Source organism: Dendrobates tinctorius, unplaced genomic scaffold (genome assembly GCF_039654945.1).
Source record: "Dendrobates tinctorius isolate UK_male_01 unplaced genomic scaffold, ASM3965494v1 ptg000020l, whole genome shotgun sequence".
Lineage (NCBI taxonomy): Eukaryota > Metazoa > Chordata > Amphibia > Anura > Dendrobatidae > Dendrobates > Dendrobates tinctorius.
Window position 1 is genome coordinate 25,881,633 of NW_027361688.1, and position 16,778 is coordinate 25,898,410.

Here is a 16,778-nt window from a genome sequence, read left to right on the forward strand (position 1 = left end):
CGGAAAAAAAAGATAAGGAAAACGGAACAAAAATGGAAAAAAAAAATATTCCTCTAAAACAATTGAATATACTAAGAGTTGATGAGTTGAACCGTTGTGGGATCAGAGTCTATTGATAACATTCAATTATCCAGCCCACAGGGTAGGTTCTCTTCTCTTCCCCAGTCAGCTCTTTATTGCAGTTACTGTCTTGTAGATTTGCCACAGGGGGCAAGAAGAACAAAGAAAACAAAATAACAAAAAAAAATAGATCTTTGAGTGACTGAGAAAAGTCCATAAAATGTGTCCTTTGTGTTTTTGGCACTGGAAGGGGGGTATGGTCACCACTGCTTCACTAGGCGGCGTGAAGTCTGCTGGTATTATAATCCAGTTGCTCCTAGGGCCATACCTGCGCTGTGGCTCATACATGGAATCGTCTGCATGGATTTTGGAAAGTCATGACTGACCACTCTTCCATTTTCTCCACTACCTCCTGCTGTAGAAGGTCTTGGTAGAGTTGCCATACGGACCGTTTCCGTTACCGTTTGCTGTGGAATTAAACAGAAACCCTTTTGAGGAGGATAGAGGGCTAGACCCCTGTCCTTTCTGATATTTCATATTTCACAATATACAAATATATATGCTTTAAAGGGGTCATCCTTTAATCAACATTTATAATTGGAGATGAGCAATTGTGCAGTCCGGTCTCCCGAGGCAGCCGGTCTTCACTTCACCGACATCCTCAGCCTGGCATCCTGGATACCTTAGCACTTACTAGGCTCCATGATGTTATAACTTCACGTGTAGCCTAGTCAGTAGGATCATGACATGTGTTGTGCCATGACCTCATGACGTTGCGGGAGTAGTAAGGGCCACAGGCACCCAAGGTGCCGGAATGACGATGACCGATGCAGAAATGAAGAATGGATTCCATGGCGGACTGGACTGGACGCTGGAATAGGGCAGCTCAAATTGAATTGCTCATATCTAATGATAAATGTATTATCGCTGGGGTCCAACTGCTGGAACCCCCACTGATAATGAAAAAAGGGGTTCCAAAGACTAAATATATCCTCCATATCTACATTCTCAACACTATGGGCCACACATAGTATTAAATTAGCTAATGAATTGCAATATTTTTTAGTGGAATTTTCCAATTTGGATAATCCAAACTTGTTAGGAGTGTCCCTGTACAATAAGATTGTCCCACTGCTGGGACCCCTAGAGATCAACTGCAATCTGTCGAGTTCAAATGCAAGCATTAATTTCCCTGCAGCACCCCCTCAGGGGAAATTAAGTATTACACAATGTTCATTCAAATGTTTGGTTTTCTTGAGTTAAGAAGACAAGATAGGTCCTCCAGGGCGAGAGACTCTTTAATTGCTCTCCACTCCATGAAATGAGGATGGTGAACACGGGATCCTCATCTTTTACTGAAACTTAAATTTTTCTAAGATACTGGATGAAAATGATTTTATAATCTGTACAATCTTACTAACTGAATTAACTAAATGGTGTGCAGGAAAAAAGATAGGTTATGTTTGAACCTTACAACATACTCCTTTTTCAACTCAATCCCAAAGTGAATCACTATCTGCCCGGTAGGCTTCTGCTCAGAGGAGTATTATAATCATTGACATTTATGGCTCATTTATAGAATGGAAGTCCATTGACCTTTGTTGTGCCAAGCAAAAAAGTTGTTGACAACCAAGAAATGGAGGAGAAGAAGGAAAAGGTAGGGATATGGGTACACCAAAAATTTCAATGATTTTAACCCTGTAAAGCTTTCATTACTGTCGATAAAAGACTTCCTTTAGTACAGAAAATGAAGATACAACATAAACCTGGAGCCAATTAAGAAGATAAAAGGTTCTTCCCGTCTTAGTCTTTCATGGCCAAAATGGGAACGACCGAGTCCAGGTATTGGCCAACAAGAGTGGGGCTATGAAAAGCGCAATGCTATAACTGTAAGTGACAAGTTGCGGAAATAGCATTGCTCATTGTGATATGCTGCTCCCGTACATCAAATTAAACTCCATAGAGTAATACGAACAGCATACCACCGTTCCACTCAGCTGTCTTCATAGCACCACCTTCAGTGTCTGGCACCTAGATGAAATTAGCTATGAAAGGCTAAGATGGGCATAAACCTTAAAAGGTAATCTGTCAGTAGGTTTTTGGCATGTAATCTAACAGCAGAATGATGTAGGGGCAGAGACCCTGATTCCAGTGATGCATCACTTAGTTTCCTAGGGTGCAGCAGTTGTGATTGAACCATAGTTTTCTCTGCTGCAGATCTCGGAATGCTGAGCTGTGTATAACCACGCCCACACCCCTGATTGGCTGCTTTCTGTACACTGTATATTGAGAGAAAGTGGCCAATCAGTGTTGCGGCGGGGCAGGATCAAGGGCACGAGAAAACTAGTCCTGTAGTGATAATCTCCTGCTGATAAAACACTGAATTTATTGAAACAGCAAAACACAGCTTAGTAAGTGACACATCGCTGAAATCAGGGTCTACATCATGCTTCCACAGATTACATAGCAAAAACCTGCATCAGATTCCCTTTAAAACACTCTGTATTATAAGATGAAAGTTTGCTTGGAACAGATAGGGAATGATATGACGTGAGATGCGATGCCACCTTCATCTTTTTGGATTCACTCCTGGACTTGTAACAGAACTCAATTAGTGCAACCAACATAGCCAGTCCCAGGCCTCCGATCAGGATATAGAAGACGCCAGCGACATTGCTGAGGCTTAGTGCACTTGTTTTATCCTGGAACCAGAGAGAAGAGATAGGAGCAAGGAAAGAGGGAGGGGAAGAATGTGTTATAAGAGCAAAAAAAGTACATTAAAGGCATCTTCAAGCTTTTTGTGCCACCCATGCCCACCGTACTCATATGCCATTGACCATGTCAACAAGCCAAAAACATTCATCAGGCAGCAACCCCAGCATCTTTATGCCTCCCGGAATCCCCAATTGGCAGAGGTTAAGCCTTTTGGACGTGGCCTGTACACTGTTAAATCACATTCTGAAATAATCTTGTGGGTATGGTCCAGCTAAGGCACAGAAGAAAGAAAAATGTGTATAGCTTAGAAATTAGTCGTATATTAAGACCTTTCAACAATAGTAAATTTGTGTCAGCGCAAAGTCTTTAATCTTACGCATGTTTAAATATGATTTACAATTCAAGTCAAAAACTGTCTCAGAAGAATCTCAGATTGTTAAGACTTTTATTTAAGGTTTATTTAAAGCATTGGTTTACAACTGATGCCATGAAATGCCGAAAGTCTTCAGTGGATTGTCCATTTTACATCTATTTTGGGTTCGGAATTTTTAGAGGTTCAAATTTTAAAAGTGAAAAACAGTTTTGACTGTTTTGGCCCAATCATTTCAATTTCTAATGTTAGAGTTCAACTAATAAAATATTTAGCGTAGTTTGTTTTACTTAGTCCCTCTGTTATCCGATATTTTTCAGAATACAGAATCAGAACCTATGTTCCTCCTGGTATTTTGTCACTTTTTGCTACGCCATGTACACCAAGAATTTACGAAGTCATGGGGTTCTAAATTCTCATATTGAATCCTCTAATCCAATCCCGTATGTCAAACACCAAAGTGACAAAGAGTTTACAAAGTCATTGGGTTTTAAATTCTCATATCGAATCCTCTAATCCAATCCCATATGTCAAACACCAAAGTGGCCAAGAGTTTACGAAGTCATGGGGTTCTAAATTCTCATATCGAATCCTCTAATCCAATCCCGTATGTCAAACACCAAAGTGACGAAGAGTTTACAAAGTCATGAGGTTCTATATTCTGATATTGAATCCTATAATCAAATCCCATTTGTCAAACACCAAAGTGGCCAAGAGTTTACGAAGTCATGGGGTTCTATATTCTGATATTGAATCCTCTAATCCAACCCATATGTCAAACACCAAAGTGACGAAAAGTTTACAAAGTCATGAGGTTCTATATTCTGATATTGAATCCTATAATCAAATCCCATTTGTCAAACACCACAGTGACCACTGCAGATAATTACCAGCTGCAGTGATGACATCGCGGAATACAACCTATCACAGATTGGCCAAAAATCGACAGGTTTGGCCAACACTCTAATGCTCATGAAGTGCCACCCAAGTGATTGTCAATGTGGCATGTACTTTTTTGAACTGCCAAACGCTTTGTTCTCCACCGGCTTTCCCAACAAAGGAGCGCTCGGCCGAACGAGCGCTCCTATGTACGGGAGATCCGGCTAAAATGTTTGATGATTCACTCAAAATATGGCACCGAGTATAGTACCGAAAGCATGAGAATAGGGTGGACTTTAAGTGGTACTTAGAGTAAAATGGTTTACGGGGTTACTTTTAGGCTTTTTCGTAAACTGGTTGATGGTTTCAGTTGTAATCCACTGTGATTCATCCACTATTAACGGAAATGAACATCGAATTGATAAGTGAGCTCATACATTTACCATATCAAAAAGGCTTGGCGTCTGCCATACACAACCCAACCGCATCCCACCATTACAATATTTGTACATTCTTCCACCTCCCACCAGTTTATCATTGCATTACGTAACTCCAAAAACCCACCTCCCTCCAGAAAACATGAGCTTTGACTTTAAGCATGCACCCAATGCTGCCCAGTGACCACAGTAGTCCCACCAACTCTATTTTCGGGGCCTTCAATCAACGACCAAAAAATGCTCGAAGAACCAATTGTATTTGTTGATGTGCGTTTGTGAAGGCCTATGGATTGGTGAATTGCCTATAGTATAGTTAATATTAGTGTTACTACACTTGGAATGATCGATTTTCTCCTTATGTAGGCTGATAAAGTCCTAATATTATGTGATTTAGTGTTAAAGTCGATATGTCTCTGTAGAGTGAGTTCAGTTGACTCCAATTCAACATGCAGTGTGAAAATAATCTTCTTAGAAATGCTTACGACCTGAAGAAATGAAAAAAACATATTGATCTTTTGGAGATAAAGCAAGAACGCAAGAGTAAGATTACAGTACATGAAATAATAATAGTGATAATAACAGAACAAAAAGGAAAAATAACATTTATTAGTTTGGATTACATGTGTCTACCTGGGTAAAAGCTTTAAATTAAAGGTAAGGAAAAAGACAATAGTGTGGGTCATTTACAATAGGTGTAATTTACAGCGGCTTAGAATAATTTTTGGTAGGTACCTAGTTATCTATGGTGATACATGGAAAATTGTATACAAAGTTGGGCTCCTGTGAATGAGCAGTAAGACTATCCAACGGGACGCCTTTCTAGCAAAATACAATATTACAGGTTATTGGTACTAGATTTCTGGAGATGGGATATTTACCCAATAATTTATTTAGGAAAATAGGGATTCTTTTCTGTAAGTGCATTGAGACTCCAAACCTCTCTGCCCACAACATGTTCTAATGATTGATTCCAACCAAGAACAAGTTCAAGGTACATTTGGATGCCTCTCTGTGATCAGTTCATTACTGTGACATTTTTTAACACATTAATAGGTTATGTTATTGTTGATTTTCCCTGTAACTGAGATTGGTGTATCAGTCCCAGTTCCAGAGAGAAAATTAGCCTCCTGCTTGCATAGCAAAGCTTGCTGCTGGGTTTAAAAAAAAAAAAAAAAAAGCGGCAGCTTCTGTTCTCTCTCTACACCCTGATCACATGATCACAGGGTATGGAGAAGTAAGCACTGTCAGTGCTTTCAAACTTGTGTAAACAAGCACTGATTCAGCTTGAGTATACAGCAATTGAGAAGGCAAATATGGTAATAAATCATGTTTTCCTTCTCTGTGGGGAGTCTGACTCTGTCTGACAGTCAGCTACTCACCCCCACAGCTGCATGATCTTGTTCAGGCAGCTTACTCTTCATTTACATTTTAGAATATCAGTGCGCAGCTAAATTTAGACCGCACAGACGTTTATAGGCAATGGGCGATCCAGAAGAAGTTAAAAATATAATATTATAAGGTATGGGTATAGATGGTGTAAATTAATTTGCAGGACATAGTACTGTGGCCACATGAGTGCTCTGTGGCCACTGGATGGGAGCCCTGAGAACCACCTCCAACCTTGTGGCATCTGTTGTGTTTTTTTAATTAGTCTAGCTGGAACGATGTCACATGTGCGTCACTCCACAATAACGATGTCGCGCCACATCAGAAAATGAAAGAAGGAGCTGTGCATGAACATCAGGAAGGAAGCGGTTCTCTCTCCCCAGTAACCACAGACAAAAGTGGCTAGTGAAATTCAAATTGATTCACAACATCTGTCATTGGTAGAAAAGAGATGAGATGTTGATTTTGGAAGGAATTTTTCCATCAAATATGAGACAACTGACAGTTGCCCTGTAGATTTTTTATTTTTGCCTTCCTCAAGGTCATCTGTGCAGGATTATGGAATGAACTTCATAGACCATGATTTTAGCTACATGCACCTCTTCAGCCAAGGCTCAGAACTATTAAAGGGAATGTGCCACCAGGCTTTTCTTATGAAATCTGAGAGCAGCATGATGTAGGTGGAGAGACCATGATTCCAGTGATGTCACTGTTTTCTCTGCTGCAGATCTAGCAGTACTCGAAAGCTGAGCCCTGTATAACCCCAACTACATCACCAATTAGCACTTTTCTATGTACACTGTACATTGACAGTAAGCTTCTAATAAGCTGTGGACGTGTGGCTACACAGAGCAGTTGACTAGGAAGCATGAGACACCTAGTCCTGTAGTGATAATCTCCTGCTGATAAAACACTGATTTTATTGAAACAGCAACACACAGCCTAGTAAGTGACACATTGCTGTAATCAGGCTCTCAGCCCTTACACGATGCTGCTCTCAGATTACATAAAAACTTGCTGACAGATTACATTTGCATAAATATTCTAGACAAACGTATATGGTATATTACATGTAGATGTTGGTCTCTATTAGTTTAGTACTTTTAGTCATTGTCTAGCATATTGTTTCATTATCAATAAGAATTGTAATATCTCTGACACTGGTGATGATGTCACGTCAAGATATTTCCACTTTAAGGAGCAATGGAGGTAAATTGTCCAATCGCTTCCTATTGTAAATGACCCCTAAACATGGATTGTGTTTCATGTGATATTCTAGGCCACACAAAAAGGTAGAGTAATTTTTTAAATATAAGAATTACTTTTGGTCTGGATTATTTCATTATTCATTATAATCAACAGCCTCCACTATTTGTTATCTTGTTTTTTGAAGTCCTTTTAAACCTTTTCGAGATATTTCTAGTGGTCAGGTGAAAGCAATAAGTTGTAGGAACCAAAAATGGAAACATTGTAGGGCCTTTCTAATGAAAAGCATCAAACCTATCTAGATAGTTCTAGCAAGCACAAGAAATGGGCATAAAGGGGTTCTCCAGGCTCATTGTACAAGTCTGCAGTCACTCCATGTGACTGCAGACTTGTGAATTCTCACTGCGCGCTGTGCGCGCGCTGTCAGGATCCTCTGGTGCCAATGCCAAGAGAAGACAAACGCGTGACCGCAAGTGTGCTATTTTCAGAAATGCAGTCATGTGCCAACTAGACTTGTCCGACCTCCCTCATTTCTCTTGTATACAGTGAGGTTGGACACGTCTAGTCGGAATGTGGCTGGATGTATGCAAATTGGATATTTGCGCTCGTATCTGTGCCGGCACCAGAGAATCCTGACAGTGCGCACTGTGAGGATTCACAAGTTTGCAGTCAAGTCGAGTAACTGCAAACTTATACCCCAAGCCTGGACAACCCCTTTAATGCAATTTCCTCTGTTTGCTTGCTCTTGACCCAATGAGCTATACTTATTTGTTTAATGGCGCTTAAAAGAAGAAATTCTGCCTCTCTTCGGATAGAGCAGATCTAAATGTGGCTATTGACAATGTCGCTCCAACCTACTGGGGCTCTCAAACATTGGGACAGTCCTCTGTGGTCAGATGCATTGCAGTTCTTCACACCATGCATTCCAAGTGCTCCACATTCAGCAGGACTGTCCCAGAACATGATGACTTTGTGGCAGTCGAAACGTCCTAGATCCTAGATCACTTCATCATCAATCATAACTTAATTTTTGCAGAAGAGGGTGGACAATACAAAATAGATTACGTTGTAGTGAGCACTCTTACTGGGACCCCATGGGATCTGCGGTAGATTAACCAGAATACATGTATCCTGTGGATATGCCGTACATAAAGGAATATTATACTAATATTATCCTGTAATGTCAGCACTAAGCTAATAGACTTAAAGGGAAACTCTCAGCAGGTTTTTGCTATGTAATATGAGAGCAGCATGATGCAGGGGCCCTGATTCCAGTGATGTGTCACTTATTGGGCTGAATGCAGCCATTTTGATACAATCCTAGTTTTATCTGCAGCAGATCTAGCAGAGCTTGGAATGCTGAGCTCTTTATGTACAATGTACGTTGACAGAAATCAGTGGTGGGGTGGGGTTACACAAAGCAGTTGTCTAGGAGGCACGAGACAACTAGTCCTGTGCTGATAATCTCCTGCTGATAAAACACTGATTTTATTGAAACAGCACCATACAGCCTAGTAAGTGACACATCACTGAAATTAGGGTCTCAGTCCCTACATCATGCTGCTGCTGATAGATTCTGTTTAACATACAGATGTAGCCAAGATTACTCTAGCACAGATAACACAGCACATTTGACATCTTACATGACATAAGTCAATGGCTTGTTCAATGTTGGCTCATCTGAATCCTCTTAAGTGAGATATCCTTCTAAAGTATGTTATCAATATGGTGAGTTCTTTATCAAATTAAATTTGGCTACATCTGTTGATCATCGGGTATCTAATTAGCTGGGATCTAAATAACTGGGTTCTGTGCCTAAATAGACAATATTATTCATCAGGTGGCGCTAAAGCTGTATTGCCTCCCTGTAGATATTTATGGCACATCCACAGGATATGCCTACGAATGCACCTGTGGACAAAGATTAAAGGGGTTGTCAGGCCTTGGGGTACAAGTCTGCAGTCACTCTACGTGACTGCTGACAGAATTCTGTGATGCCGTCATCATATCACTGTAAGTATGTGATTTGCACACTCGTGGACACATTCTGACTAGACGTATCTGCGCACGACTAGTTGGCATGTGACCACATGTATGTAAATCTCATATCTGAATTCACAAGTCCACCTGCTCCTGGCACCAAAGAATCCTGCTTGTCACATAGAGTATACCCCAAAGCAGCACAGCTCCTTTAATGGACAACTCTCCAGACTATCTGGAGCTCCCTGTCCTGGAGATAGGTGTGGGTCCTAGCTGTCAGACCTGCATCTACTACATATTTATCACATATTCTGTGGATATTCCCTTGTGGATGTTCCCCTTTCTGGCATGTTCACTTTTTGGGAACCCATTGGATATTGTTTTATCACTCAAAACATATAACCCTATCCAAAATGAGAAAATCTGTGAATTTTTCTCAAGCACATTATCACTTGAAACACAATTCAGTCCAACATACAAAAATTATAATAACATAATAATGATCAAAAATTAAAAAAATATATAGTGTATTAAAAACTTTTTCTAGGAAAACACAAGTACGACACAAACTGCGCTAATGTTTTAATAATTACTCTTACAGCGAATCTGTCATTCGGATGAATCCTCCTAAGCCAAGCCACCTATATGGGCATGCAGGTTATAGGAAGAAATTACCGACAAATTCAAGTTTTTATTAATATGCAAATGAGCTGTTAAGATCTATGGGCCGGACATAGATCCCCCTGAGAATCTGCCTCCAGTGCTTATTTTAAATAAAACGGGGGCATTACCAGTGTGAGACATGTAGATCAGGAGAGCAGATTGTCAGTCATTACATGTCTCACACTTTCATTTAAAACAAACTCTGGAGGCAGATTCTTAAGGAGACTTATTTATGGCCAATAGATCTTAACAGCTCATTTACATATTAAGAAAAATGTGGATTTCTCTGGAATAAGACATCGGATCGCAGATATCAAGGTATCATTTTATTCAGCTTCCTATGACCTAAATGCCCATATAGACGTCTCAGGAGGGTTGATCCTACTGTCAGATTCCCTTTAAGTAAATAGTCAATGTAATTAATACAATTCTTTTTAATGTTTTTTGCGTCTTTGTTTCAGTTTTTAATATGTGTATTGTATTGTGCTTATCTATGTGTAAGATATTCTCATTGTTATAGAAAGGAATGTATGCTGTACGTATAGGAAGGTTTCCTTATACAATATAGTGGTGAGTTTAAGGTGATGAACGTTCAATATGGACGTTTTATTTAGAATCATAAATTGATTAAAATATTGAAGTCAATCAATAATGTATGCAATAAAAAATCATTATGGGGTTCCAAAAATGTACAGATTTTAGAAATGCATGGCACAGAAAGCATACTTTAATATTACAATCTGTGCCCTAACAATCCTACAAACGGACTTTCATATTTTATAAAAAAAAAATATAATAAAAAAAATACAAAATTAAATTTTCAAAATCTTAAGAGACATGATCCGAAATTAAACGGCTGGGATTAAATCTGTGACGCTGAGGACTTTTTTTTTTTAAGTAGAAAAACAATATAAAATAAAACAATGAAAAAAAAGTAACATTTGTGTAATGCGTATTTTAATGTATTTTATGTAATTTTATAAAAGAAAAAATTGTGGGCAGTGTTTATAACATTTTTTTCAAAGTCAGACATTTTGAAGTTCCATTTTTGAATCATGCATATTTATATGACTTCATTATAAAATTGTAATTTCTAACATTTATGTAGCGCATAATAAGCCATCGATGTTTGGGTTTTAAGTTATAATGTTAATATTGTTTTATTGTTTTTGTCTTAAGTTCACTGTATACATGGATCAAGGTGTTGACGGGAACCTGAAAAAAAAACAAAAAAAACCACGCGAAAAGGATGTAAGAAGAGAAAACTGTTAACCAATCAGAAGGCCCCTGCAGCATCAAGTGATCATTGGCGGGAACTCACTGTTATGGGCGTGACTAACCTTACTTCCGGAGTCTTTGCTTCCACATTCCCCTTTATCGTACCACCATTTGCTTTTCAGCTTGTCTAAGACGCCTTGCTCACTGAGTTTCAATACCGCTAGGTTTACAGCACCTCTTCAAACCATGGGAAATAACATAAATAACATCACCAATGTTATTTTATGTTATTCAGTAGCATAGCAACATATCATTGAGGCATTCATTGACGTATGCGTGAACCATGACAAAGTGATACGCTTCAATACTCTATCAAGCGCCTCCCACCCTTGCCCTCCATCCCCTAGCGCCCGTTTCTCCCCTCTCTTCCAGCCAAGCCAGACGAGTATTAACTATATCACTTTGAGTAACCAGCAACACCCGTCCTTTGCCTGTGGATGATCCACTTTCTTGCGCCCGGTGACCTAGTAATTACCTAATTTATTCTCACTTGGCCTAAGACGATTGTGTTGTGTCGTGAAACACGGGCAACCGATACTTGTTATTTCTACCGCAGTGTTCTCCATGTCTCTCTATATTGCTAAGAATATATTTGAAATAAAGTCAAATTTTTTAATTCTCCATCATTTTCATTTTTTAACTAGAATTAGAAAATTGGTTAAAAAATATTTGAATTCAAAATTATTTGAATTAAAAATGATTTGGTTAGAAATCAAAGATGGTTAATTAGAATTAGAAAGTATTACAATTTTTTTGATAATTACCTATTATATAAAAAAACAACACATTTTCAATTAAACTTTTTGATGTTTGATTGCCATTACTTGTATGTGTTTTCTTCGTTAACATTTTTTCCCATAAGATATGCATGTACTGAACTGTGTCACTTTTTGTTGGCTAATTTGTTGAGCCTATTGGGTAGTAGGGTGGCACCGGGGCTGTGGCAAAAAAGGTATACAGGGCAGTTGCTGGTTACTATCATGCTGTTTTGTTACCCGCTAGTTTGTTCTTACTGGGGCTGACCTTGGAATCACCTCCCCCGCTGCCGCATTCTCCCTTGTCGTACCACCATTTGTTTTTCAATTTGTCCAAAAGCCCCTGCTCGTTCAGTTTTAATACTGCCAGGTTTACTGGATTTCTTTAAAAATGAATAGATAACACTCGATAAGTTACAGCTTGAGAAATCACTCATGAGGTCATGAGACAAAGGATAGGTGAACCAGCTGCAAGCTTCATCCTATACCACCATGCGCCCCCATCCCTGCTCCAGCTCCGTCACTGCGGTCCATGCAAGCCTTCAGGAGAATGGCATTTTATAGACGTATTTGTACATACCATGTCCACAATATGCATCTCCATATGTTTACCAGATATGCAGGTGATCGCATCAACATGCTGAGCACCGGTAGTTTTATAGCCATGCAGGTGGACCCATTGCAGTGCAGCCATCTACAGCACGGGTGTTTCCAAGATTTACATGATAGTAGTTTTTATTATTAATAATAATAATAATAATAATAATAATAATAAATTGTATTTCTATAGTGCCAACATATTCCGCAGCACTTTACATTATAGAGGGGACTTGTACAGACAATAGACATTACAGCATAGCATAGCAATAAACACATAGATCAAAACAGATACCAAGAGGAATGAGGGCCCTGCTCGCAAGCTTACAATCTATAAGGGAAAAGGGAAGACACGAAAGGTAGCTGGTAACAATTGCTTTTATTGTTTTTATGGTTTGGACCTTCCCTAGTGTAAGAATCGGGAGTTCCTGTTGCTGCATGAATCAGTTAACAGTCTAAATATGTAACAGTACAGACACAGAGGGCTATTAAATGCAAAAAGCATGTGAGAACATGAAGTGAGGAACCTGGTTATGGTAAAAAATTTAGAAATGAGCCACACAGGGATATTTACGTTAATGCATTGAGGCGATAGGCCAGTCTGGACAAATGAGTTTTTAAGGCACGCTTAAAACTGTGGGGTTTGGGGATTAATCATACTAGCCTGGGTAGTGTATTCCAAAGAATTGGCGCAGCTCGTGAAAAGTCTTGGAGACGGGAGTGGGAGGTTCTGATTAATGAGGATGTTAACCTTAGGTCATTAGCAGAACAAAGGGCACGGGTAGGGTGGTAGGCTGAGACGAGGGAGGAGATATAGGGTGGTGCTGAGCCATGGAGGGCTTTGTGGGTGAAGGTAATAAGTTTATACAGAATTCTGGAGTGGATGGGTAGCCAGTGTAAGGACTGGCACAAGGTAGAGGCATCGGTATAACGATTGGTGAGGAATATGATCCTAGCTGGTGCATTCAGGATGTAATGGAGAGGGGAGAGTTTGTTAATAGGAAGAACGATTAGTAGAGAGTTACAATAGTCCAGATGAGAATGAATATGAGAAACAGTAAGAGTTTTTGCAGAGTCAAAAGTAAGAAAGGGTCGAATTCTAGAAATGTTTTTGAGGTGCAGATAACAAGAGCGAGCCAATGATCGGAAGTGGGGGGTGAATGAAAGCTCTGAATCAAGTACGACCCCAAGACAACGGGCATGTTGTTGGGGAGTAATGGTAGAACCACAAACGGAAATGGCAATGTCGGGCATAGGTAGGTTAATAGAGGGAGGAAACACAAGGAGTTCAGTTTTTGACAGGTTCAATTTCAGTTAGAGGGAGGACATGATGTCAGAAACAGCAGTAAGACAATCACTGGTGTTTTCCAAAAAGGCAGGCGTGATATCAGGAACAGTGTATAATTGGGTGTTATCGGCATAGAGAAGATACTGGAACCCAAATCTACTGATTGATAGATCAACAGGGGCAGTATACAAAGAGAAGAGGAGGGGGCCTATAACCGATCCTTGAGGAACCCCAACAGTAAGGGGAAGATGAGAGGAGGTGGAGCCAGCAAAAGATACAGTAAAGGAGCGGTCAGAGAGATAGGAGGAGAACCAAGAGAGAACGGTGTCCTTGAGGCCAATGGAACGGAGCATAGTGAGGAAGAGCTGATGATCCATTGTCGAATGCTGCAGAGAGATCCAAGAGAATTAGTATGGAGTAGTGACCATTAGCTTTAGCTGCTAGAAGATCATTAGAGACTTTAGTGAGGGCAGTTTCAGTAGAGTGTCAAGAGTGGAAACCAGATTGGAGAGGGTCGAGGAGAGAGTTATCTGAGAGATAGTGGATAAGACGGGAGTGGACCAGGCGTTCCAGGAGTTTAGAGATGAAGGGAAGATTAGAGACAGGTCTATAGTTCGCGGCACAGTTTTGGTCAAGGGATGGTTTTTTAAGTAATGGCTGTATGATGGCATGCTTAAATGAGAAAGGAAAGATACCAGAAGAGAGTGAGAGGTTGAATATTTTTGTTAGGTGATTGGTGACAGCAGGGAAAAGGGACTGGAGGAGATGTGATGGGATGGGGTCACTGGTGCAAGTGGTAGGGCGAGAAGATGCAAGGAGCCTGATTACTTCATCTTCTGTGACTGGTTCAAAATCAGAGAGTGAGCTAGATGCAGTGGGGAAGGGAGGACAGTGCATGGTATGAGGTGATTGGGAGATAATTTCCTGTCGGATATGGTCAATTTTTTCTTTGAAATAATTAGCCAGATCGTCAGCATGGAGATCCGTGGTTGGGGCCTGCACTCTTGGGTTAAGTAGGAAATGAAAAGTGTCAAAGAGACATTTCGGGTTATTGGATAGTGAGGTGATGCTAAGTGTCTGATGCTAAATGTCACAAAATAAACAAACTATTCTTATGGTCCAAGTACATTGCTAGAAAATGAAAGAACTGCATTGGAAATCTAAGTAAGAAGGCATCAGAAATCTAAACAGCACGTGAAAAGGAAAATTGGCTAAAAAGAAAGGTCACTTCCAGGTGTAAGGGGGCTCTTAGATGCCAAAGTTACAGTCTCTCCCTGTCTAATTCATACTTGCCAAATCTTAGATCATCTATGATGGCTCCCAATACATGGGAGAGTCCTGTGACTCCTGAAAGAGTTGTCAAGCTTTACGGTCAGAGCACAAACTTCTTGGAAGACACTGCTCTCTCAACATCTCCCAACATTTCCTTTGCCATGTCCCAGAGCCCCGTCCTTAAATGAGCAGGGACTGGAAGTAGGTTTGATGTGGTCTAAAATGGTGTTGACTGCAAGACTGGCGTTTTTGCAACAGCAAAAAATTCACGTCACAAACCTGATACTTCCAGAAAGAAATTTAAAGAAGTTGCCAAATATGGTTCACTTCCCCCTTATAAATTAGAGAATATGTAACCAGATCTCCATTACCATCCTAAGCCCTGCTCAATAAAGGTGTATACAGTTAGAGATTCCCAAGTTAAGAGGTCCTAGTCCATCTCATGCCAAGAAGCGGACCAGTTGTTGACCTCCATGATGGATCTTTATCTTAAGCCATCATGTTCATTGAGAATCTCATCATATCCCAACTCTCACATCACAGTCAGAAGGCCCAAGCTAAGTTGTAACCCATGGCATTCGAATGATCTTCCTTGACCATTTTGCAATAGAAATACTGTATGTCATGAAGGAAACCAATATTTTCTACACTAGGGTCACCAGTGGCTTCCAGCCAAAGGGAACTAGAGGCCTATATCCATGTGTGTGATTACTGGAACCATTAACTTTTAGTCACACTGTTTTCCACAGCAAATTGGGCAAATCTATTGACTTGACAAATACATAACCTTGTAGCAAAAAATTTGTGATATTTTTTTCTTAGGGTAGTGCCTGATTGGGTATGGCTAGAGAGAACCTATTGCCACTTGTTTTCTTAGAGCACTTCTTAAAATGTAAGTGTGTCATAGTTATAGGGGTTTCTGAGGTACCCAAGATCCTTAAAAGGTTTGCACACTACCACGACATTGATGAACTATCTGTAGGTCATCGATATCTTATGAGTGGAGGTCTGTCCGAACAAGGGACAGCAGTGCTCAGGAGTGGTCACTAAACTGTGTAATTAGATGTAGTGTTCCACTTTGTACATTGCTTCTATTTGTCCGATAGCTGTGGCTTCAGAGCACTTTTAGTCTGCCTTGATGGGTAATGTATAATCATGGCCAAAAGTTTTGAGACTAACACAAATTTTGATTTTCACAAAGTTTGCTGCTTCGGTTTTTATGGTGGCAATTTGCATTAACTCTGGATTGTTATAAAGAGTGATCAGATAAATTTTTTAAAAAAGCAAAGTCATTCCTTGGTATGATAATTAACTTAATAAGAAAACCCCCATTTCTACTCAAATTCTACCTTACCATGAAATGACCTGCTTACATCATTTCAGTAATCTTCTCCTAAGCTCAGGAGAAGGTGTTAACGAGGACAAGGCAGCTGATATCACTCTGTCATGCTGACTGAATTATAAGAGTAATACATTAAAATATGTCTGCGCTGAAATATCCACACTGTTCCCTCCTTTAATCTTAGAAACCAAACCAAATAGCAAGACTATGAGTTTCCACAATGATCAATGCAATCAATAGATAAGTTACCATAGAATAAAAATATATATATGTATGCAGAAGCGTTTCAAGAAAAAATGAAAATTGAACAATAACCTGTGATTATATGTTATGGAGACACTAAAGAAAATGACAAATTAAGAATTTACCTCAAATAAATCCAACACAATGCTAGCGTTCACATGAAGCGGAGAATCCTGTAACCTATGCCTTGGAGCTGAACAAGTTTAAAGCTCCATCACCTGCGTAGTTGTTAAAAAACTGCCCTTTCCTACGTGCGATGCTGTATTTTTCTAAAAGCAAAGCGGGGTAAGTCACCACCAACGAATAG

The 16,778-nt window shown here is 39.8% G+C and overlaps 1 protein-coding gene across 6 annotated transcripts in view; it reads right to left on the minus strand.

The window, feature by feature from the left end:
* Positions 1–233: 233 nt before the first annotated feature.
* GRIA1 (glutamate ionotropic receptor AMPA type subunit 1) overlaps positions 234–16,778 on the minus strand; it is a 321,187-nt gene continuing 304,642 nt past the window's right edge. For 2 of the 6 annotated variants that reach the window (XM_073567910.1, XM_073567912.1), the window contains exons 14-16: positions 11,037–11,151; positions 2,628–2,762; positions 234–548 (exon numbers count right to left, since the gene is read on the minus strand). In XM_073567910.1, coding sequence (XP_073424011.1) covers positions 360–548; positions 2,628–2,762; positions 11,037–11,151 — 439 coding nt within the window. In that variant the 3' untranslated portion in view covers positions 234–359. Of the gene's footprint in view, positions 549–2,627; positions 2,763–11,032; positions 11,152–11,987; positions 12,113–16,778 lie in introns of those variants that run through there. The other 4 variants (XM_073567911.1, XM_073567909.1, XM_073567914.1 and 1 more) reach the window with 3 other exon arrangements.